General features: G+C 53.7%; 1 protein-coding gene across 1 annotated transcript; it reads right to left on the reverse strand.

Moving 5' to 3' along the window:
• Positions 1 to 2,552: 2,552 nt before the first annotated feature.
• MYOZ3 (myozenin 3) lies at positions 2,553 to 6,913 on the reverse strand. Its single transcript, XM_057376091.1, has 6 exons — positions 6,781 to 6,913; positions 6,304 to 6,467; positions 5,908 to 5,982; positions 5,660 to 5,807; positions 5,230 to 5,401; positions 2,553 to 2,717 (listed from the first exon to the last, which is right to left on the reverse strand). The coding sequence occupies exons 1-6, from the start codon at positions 6,911 to 6,913 to the stop codon at positions 2,555 to 2,557; spliced, it is 855 nt and encodes a 284-aa protein (XP_057232074.1). The 3' UTR covers positions 2,553 to 2,554.
• Between the last annotated feature and the right edge of the window lie 1,085 nt (positions 6,914 to 7,998).

Consider the following 7,998-nt stretch of genomic DNA (forward strand, 5'->3'; position numbering starts at 1 on the left):
GAGGTATTAAACCAGGATTGAATAAGAATTGAAAAACAAGCTCATCAGACCTGCCAAACCCCTGGCTTGGCCTTGCCACCGCAAAGAATTTTCCTCCTCCTTTTTCCTGACTTCTTGAATTAAAAAAATAAAGACAAGACAACAAAGCCCTTTTTAGTACATCACTTCTAATCCTGCACATCCTGAGCAAGACAAATGCTGGGTCAAGTGAGCACCCCTGAGGCAGTGCAGGCATGACGTGGAGTGACAGGTCAGGAGTTGCCTCATTCAGCCAGGTGACAGCCCCTTCGGTGGCCCCAGAGCCTGGGCTTGTGCTGCCTGCAGCTGCAGGGCAGGATGCAGCTGCAAGCTGCTCTCGGTGAGATTTAGGATTCTCAAGGCCTGTGAAACAATGTCCCCTTAAGCTGTGGCACGGGTCCCACTTCATCCTGCTTTGATAAGATGTGAAACTTTTCTTTCTCTGCTCTAAGGGTAGTGCTTGCCTGGGAGTGACTGCATCCTGCCTGGAGCCTGCTGCTGCGTGAGGTCTGTGTATGCACGGGTGGAGGATTTTAGGATTATCTCCATATTTAGTTGCTTTCATACAATGGATCTGTGGATGTCTTCATAACATGATGGGGCCTGTTCTGAAGCTTCATTTGCTTAGTTTTTTAAAAGTACATAAAAATGTTTGAATTTTTCAACACCATGTTTAGACCCAGCTTCCTGGAATGCAGTGTATGAGGACTTGGTCTGATTTTTATGTGGCTGCTACCACAGCCAAGATGCTGCATGGGCAAGGACAAGCACGTCTGCTCTTAGTTTGATGTGCTGTCCTGTACAATGCCACTGGGTTCTGTGATGTCAGCATTGTGTGCTAGGCTGGGGTAGCACTTGGGGCACCACTACCTGGCTTTCTCTGGAGAGAGAGCTGGGCTTTGGGTGTGCGTGATTGGTTCAGCTTTTGTCAGGGAAGAGCCATCCCAGGGCAGTGTTGGACAGCAGAGGCTGCTGGTGGTTGGGAGAGGGCTGTGGCATTTGCCACAGTTCTGGCCTAGTCTGCACAGCCAGGATCTGTGAATGCTGTGACAGATTTGGAATGCAAGAGGCTTCACATCATCCCAATTTATTTATTATTTCCAGCCAGTTACCCAAGGGTGCACAGGTTCTGCAGCTGATGGACAAAGAGGAGGAAAATGGAATTGGAACAGGGCAGCAGTTCAGCATCACAGATTTATTGTTTCTAAGGAACAAACCTTTTTTCTTTCCATTTGCTTGCCCCCTCCTGYTTCTGTGGGAAACAGAGCAATGAAAGCTTCCCACCTGAATGATGTGTTGTGGCAGCAGAATCCCTGCATGGGGGTTGCTCCGCACAGCATTACAAACTACATAAATGAAGCAGCTGCTAACTGCATTTGTACCACAACATTTACTTGCCCCATTTAACCACGGTGTGGAAAAAGGAACTTTTATCCTGGTGCTTTTGGGAGTATAAGGGTAACATTAAGAACCTGACAAAAGCAATTGGAGGAAGCCTGTGTTGAGTCAGATTTTTSTAAGTGGGGTTCCCCAGATGTTCCAATGACTGTAGGCTGTTGTTAGCTGCATGTCCCACTGTGTGTCACTGCTGAAAACGTTGTTGGATCCTCACTGCTCATTTTCACATTCCCAGGGAAGCCCATGCTTGCTCTGGAGGCACAACTATGCTGCTTTTCCTTCCCACTGGTGTTGAAGTTACCAGAAYACCCTGGCAGCATCCTCACACTGGTGTGTTTCTGCAGGGCAGTGGGTCCAGGCAGCGCCTGATCCTTGACCAACTACATGTAGCAAATCTGGTTTAAGTCACTCAAAAGGCCTAGATTAGATGTTCAAGCAAGGCATGCAAATAGCAGTAGGAAGGGGAAAATAGCTGCCAAATGCTAGCCAGTAGCTTGTGGAAAACAGGGCGCAAATTTCCAGTTCTCAGCATTCCTCTCCCCTCTATCCTGGCTGTGCTGGTAAACAGGTAGATTCCCACTCCTTCATTTGTTTTTGTTGTCCAGCCAAGCCCAAGGCAGCTGCTTTTAACATGCCAATGCCTCCAGTAACTTGTTTTGCTGCTGCTCTTCCATTATCACCTCCTCTTGGCATCCTGACTGGAATGACAGATGCAGAGTTGTCCTGAAGATGGAATTTCTCTGCAAAAGCACCAGCTGTCCGAGCAGGTCTCACGTGTCAGTGAAGATGCAGTGAGGCAGCTTGGTGTGYTGCAGCTGGCAGGGCTGCCATTTTCCATGAGGCAGAGAAGAGGACAGGCTGTATGGGATGTTTTGGACAGGAGTTTGCGGGGATCTGCTGGATTAACTGCGAGGACTTGGCTTGGCACTGACTGCCCTTGTGACAATGTGTGCTGCAAGGGGAGTTCAGAATGGTCCCACACTTAAGCTCATTCAAACCCTGTTCAAAGATGACACGAGCCCACCAGCTGAGCTTTCCTGAAGGATACCTGCCCTCCCTCCCCTCCCCTCCCCTCCCCTGCGAGTGTGTGCCAGCCCAGCGAGGAACCATCCCTGGCCTGGGGAAGGGAGCGCACGTGCTACAGCTCTTCGCTCTCCGGCAGGATCCGCACCCAGCCTTGGGCCACCCTGTTGAAGTTGGGCCTGTGGGCAATCACCTCCAGCACACTCAGGTTATCCAGCTCCACAGTGGGCAAAGAGAACAGCTCCCCAACCATGGCCCTGTCAAACGGGGCCGGAGTCCTGCGGCACAAGGAGAAGCGTGTTTGGTCACAGGGGAGGTTGGGTGTGTTGGGAAGGTGTTAGAAAAAGGAATATGCATGTGCTGAGTCCAGCACAATGTAGCAATGCCTGTAACAAATGACAACCCTCCTCTTCCTCCCCAGGGTGCTGTTAGGGCCCTGCCAGCCCAGCCAGGTGGTTCTTTGGTACAGAGCCCACCTCAGCTCGAGCTTTGGCAAGCTGGAGAGCACCGTTTGGTGCCYGGGTATCAGTGAAAGCGTCCTGCACTTGCAAGGGCTTAGATTCAGACAGACACCAGTGACAGTGACAAGCCCCTGGTCTTGAAAGTGCCTCATCCACAGCTCCTGTGTCCTGCAGAGGGCCAAGGCTCACAGTGCTGCTCTGAATCACTCCAGCACATGCAGCTTTCTTGGCCTTGGCTCCATCCCACCTTTTGGGACAGCTCTTCTTGAGCAATGACTAATGGGAGAGCAGTGTGGGGGCAAAAGCTGTCATCCCTTTCTGGAGAAATGTGGAAAGRGACTGAAGAAAAGTGTGCCAGCCCCCAAAAAGTCAAGAATGTTGGTTTTGGAGCAGAACATGGAGACTGAGCTATCAGTGAGGCAAAACTGGGAATGTTTGCTTTGGGAAGCACTGCCAGAACATGAGTAACGTGGCACTGTTTTGCAATAGAGGAGAAATAAGAGGGGCAAAGGCAAATGAAAGACATTTGCTCTAGGAACTTTCTTCAGGGAAAAGAGTCTTTGTCAAAGTTTGGTTCTCACTCTCTCTAAGGCAGGACACCTTAGCAGGGTGGCCCAAAGTTTTTGCGTCACAGTCTGAATGTTTAAAATTRGGAACAAATCAGCCTGCTTTAACACAGTTGCTGTGGAGGTGTGGATTTGCCATTGCTCTGTGACCCATGAGAGCTGTGCTGGTATTCAGTTAGCCTTCGGCAAGACCACTGGCTTTTCAATAGCCATTTTGTTCCAAAAARCTTGTTTTTCTGTGGTTTGGTATTTAAACTGAAAAGTGATTTAAAAGCCAGCAGCTTGGAAGATCATGAAAAGCCCAGTTAAAAGCCAGATTGGCTTTCTGAATCTTCCTGCCTTAGTGAAGAATTAGAGGAGGTGGCAAGAGGCTTGGAGTTAAATTAGCATCCATCTGTATTAAATTACAGTTGAAGACTTTAAATAGAAAGGCAGCGTGTGAGAGGGGAGAAATGGTACAGGGTAGAATATTATTCAGAAACATGCCCTTGYTTCTGTCCCTGTCCATAAATAAATCCCAAGGCAGGAATATGGCTAAATATTGAAAGAAAAGAGCCAAGTGTCTGCAGCAGCTYCTTGTTCTCCCCCTGCAGCACCTCCTCAAGCAGAGCCACATGGCAAAGCCCCAGGGCTGAGAGGGAGGAGAGCAGCAGTGGGGTGGTGGTGGCCAGGCTCATCTCTGCCCTTTAGGATGGCTTTTCCCACACMGAGGGATTGTGGTTCCCCACAGCCCCTTCTGCCAAGTGCTCAAAGCACAGCAGTTGTGTCCCCCACGCCTCAAATSCAGCCCCAGGGCAGGCAGAGAGGAGCTGCTGTTGGCATATGGCCTGCTGGGGAGCACTGCTGTGTCCCAGAGGGAAACTCCACTGGGAACTTGCCTGCTGGAAGGTGACTTTGGCCAGGCCACCAAGGCCAACGTAATTCCCTCCTCATGACAGAAGCTTTCAGCAAGGAGCACAGAGAGCACTCCTTTTGCTGATTCCCTGGGATGATGTTCAGCCTGAAAGTTCTGTTCTCATTATTCTACCATGAGCTGCTGGTGCTTTGGTACCACCASATCTCCATCTCCTGGGTCCCCATCAAGCACCTTTCCAGAAAGGAGATCTATCTTGGCAGTCTTTGCTCCAGGGTCCCAATCTTGACCCCCATGTAATTCAGAGGTGTGAGGAGGCATCAGCCATGCTCCATCAGAACAGTCACAGGGCTCAGAGCTTGCCAGGCTGAGCCACCAGAAAACCCCTGGTCTGGAGGCCTCAGCTCAAGCAGGTGTTTGGAAGGAATCTGGTGACCTCTTAGCACTCTGTGGGAAGATTAACCTTATACCCCCACTGCTTCCAGCAGCTGCTTGAATACCTTAATGAAATTAGGAAAGAGACTTGGCACTGACTGTGTCATTCCTCCAACCAGCCCAGAGATGAGCCCAGCAGGGAACAGGAGTGATTCCTTCCCCAGGACCATGTGCATAAGAATTGGTCCCCCCAGATTTCATCCCTGAGGTTCCCCAGTGAGATSAAGCTGCTCAAGGCTGTGCAGGCCCAGTGGTGGAGCTGGGAGGAGATCTGGGGGAGAGCTGCTGCAGGCCTGGACCTTTGCTGGGAGCCACAGAGGAGCTCCTGAGCAGGAAAAGAGCATGCTGAGCCCTTGCTGTGCCYCTGTGGTGTATGAAGAGGGTATGGGTTGTTGTGTTTGCCTGGCAGGATGTTCCTCGAGGCTGAAGAGCTTGGCCAAGGGCTGGCCAGACTGGTGGTGCCCATCCCTGTTACCTGTTGAAGCTCCTGAAGTCCCACGCAGGGGGTCTCATGGGCGGCTGGTTCTTGCCATAGATGGCATCCTCCATGTCCCCAAAGAGCTCCTGCCATGGGGACCGGTAKCCCTTGGGGATGGCGGTGGCATTGAACTTCTCATGAGGGATTTCTTTGAGGGGGCTCGAGTAGCCTGTGCAGGGGGAGAGACACTGTGGGCTGCTGGGGCCACAGCTGGGAACAGCCCGTCCTCTGCAAGGCTGTGGAAGGCCTGTTACTGGGGCCAGGAATGCATATTTATAACACAAATATATGTATGTGTATTTGTACATATAAAATCTCTGGAGGAGYGTGTTGGGCAGACCCCTCAGCAGGCAGCAGGTCGCTGCCTCCAGCCCTCTGTGCTGAGATCACAGCAGTTTGGGTTTGGGTGCAGGCAGCATTGACTTACCTGGGGCCAGGGCACTGGGGTTCAGGACTTTGCTCATGTGCAAGACCTTCTGTGACTTCTTGGGCACTTCTGGGGGACCACCCTGRGGCGATGCTGCCACGTGGAGCTCCGAGTGATAATTCTCCTGGCCCCCAGCATTCTCCCCTGCCTGTGGAGGGGAGAGTTAATGGGCACAGAGAGCTTCTTCTGCTGCATTTGGGACTCAGGAGGTGCTTGAAAGCACCTCAGAGCTTCTTCCATCTACTCACCATCTGTTCATTTGCCGTTCCTTCTGAATCACCTTTCCCGGTGTGGTGTGAGCCACCTGCCCCTTGCCCTGGGAGCTGCAGGAGACAATGAGAGGGGTTAGTGGGTGCAGAGAGGGATCAGCACCATCCCCCTCCTCTTTGGTGGATATTGAACCCCAACAGTAAGAGGGGTTAGTGGGTGCAGAGAGGGATCAGCACCATCCCCCTCCTCTTTGGTGGATATCAAACCCCATGTTTGCCCATCTCCATGCCCAGTCCACCAGGACATCTCTCCTCTCCCTTCATCTCTGCATAGCAATCAGCTGTGGCTGCCCTGTGGAGAGACCCCTGAGCCTGCCAGGAACTGCATCCCTGGAAAGGCTGCAAGAGCCATGGAAGGGCTGTCCTCAGACCCACCTGCCTGGAGCCACTGGGGTGCTCAAAGACAAAGCGCTGCATCCGCTTCTGGCGCTGCTGGAAGAGCCGCGAGCCGCGGTTGTTCCGCAGAGAGAGCTCCTCGATCATGATGTCCTGTGTCGTGCTCATCTTCTTGCCCAGGTCCAGCTGGGGCTCTGGAGAGGCTGGGAGGGCACAGCTACAGTTCAGGAGGCTGCAGTGCTGGGAAGCCCCAAGCCAGCACAGGCAGTGCATCCCCTCCTTGGGGTCCCTGTTGTGTGGCTGGGCCATTTGCCCACGCCGGGGACTGGCATTTCCTCGCTGTGAGGAATTGTCAGCAGTTAGCTCAGCTCCAGAGATTCAAACAGCCTTTCCCATTCTGTGCATGGATTGTTCCAGCAAAAGCAGGGCAAGTGGCCTCAACCAGAGCTGGTTCTGGCCCCAAGTCAGGGAGGGCAGCACTGCCCTGGGGCTGGTGACACCCCTGCACTCCCTTACCATCTTCAGGGCCCGGTCTCATGATGGCCATCACTTGCTGCYGTGCTCCTGGAGCAGCTCTGTGGAAGGGGGATGGATCTTGTCTGGCTGGAAGAGAGAGGCACTCTGGGAGTGACACCAAGCAGGGGAACATGTCAGCCCCAGCCATGGCCCAGAGAGATGCCAGGATTCAGCTGAGCATCTCCCCTGTTAGCAACATCCCCAAGCATCTCCCTCCACCACTCTGTCTCCTTCAACAGACATATGAAATGTTCAAATCATGCTGCCTTTCAGCCCCTGGCTGTCATTCTTCCTCTCTGCCTTTCTTTCGGGCAGAAAACATCCTCACCTCTGTCTTTGCCCACAAAGAGCTGCTGTCCTTGTGCCCCAAGTGCCCTGGGAGCAGCAGCTGCTGGCCGAGTGGGGGCCCTGGCTGTCACCCCCAGCACCTCCGCCTTAGCAGAGCTATTTTCAGCCACTGGCCCCGAGCGGTGTAGGAGCTGCAGCCCTGAACCTGCAGGGAGCTGGTGAGCCCAGCCAGCAGCAAAAAGGGTCATGGGACCACCTGGCTGAGTTGGTCCATTATGGAKAGGCAGCTGGAAACAGCCCCAGCTGAACCCCCCGAGCTGCCCACCTGCAGCAGAGCCCTCCTGTGCTGCTGGGGCACTCGGCAATTCTGTTTGGTGCATCTGGCATCCCTCAGCTCAGGCTGRTGCTGGGCAGCTTCCCCTAAAGACCCTACAATGCTGGGGTCACCATGGGGCTGGGGTGCCTGGCACAGAGCTCCCTGCCTGCTCTGAGCTCAGCATTAACCATCCACACACGAGCCAGAGGATCTGCACCCCATCCTTCCCTCCGCCCCGCTCCAGGGAGGCTGTACCCCGACACCCACAGCAGTCACTGGTGTCCCCTTTGCCAAGGACATCCCCCAGCCCTGTGCACCCATCCACCCACCCACCCGCTGACCCCTGTGGGACCTCACCTTCCCTACCTGCCCAGGGGATACGCTGGATGCTGGGGACTGAAGATGCTGCTCCTGCTGCCCTGGGGATGAGGCCCAATCCAAGCTGCAGCCACCAGCACTCGGTGGCCCCTGYTGGCCCTTCACGGCACCCCCAGGCTCCTGCTGCTTGCCCCAACCTGTCCCGGGCTCCAGTCCCAATGCCAAGGTCCAGCCACGGGACACAAGTTATTTCTGGCTGAGAAAGGGGGCGGAGCAGGGCTGTGACCCTTGGGGAC

Source organism: Malurus melanocephalus, unplaced genomic scaffold (assembly GCF_030028575.1).
Source record: "Malurus melanocephalus ecotype Western Australia unplaced genomic scaffold, MMel_1.1 scaffold_269, whole genome shotgun sequence".
NCBI classification, from domain to species: domain Eukaryota; kingdom Metazoa; phylum Chordata; class Aves; order Passeriformes; family Maluridae; genus Malurus; species Malurus melanocephalus.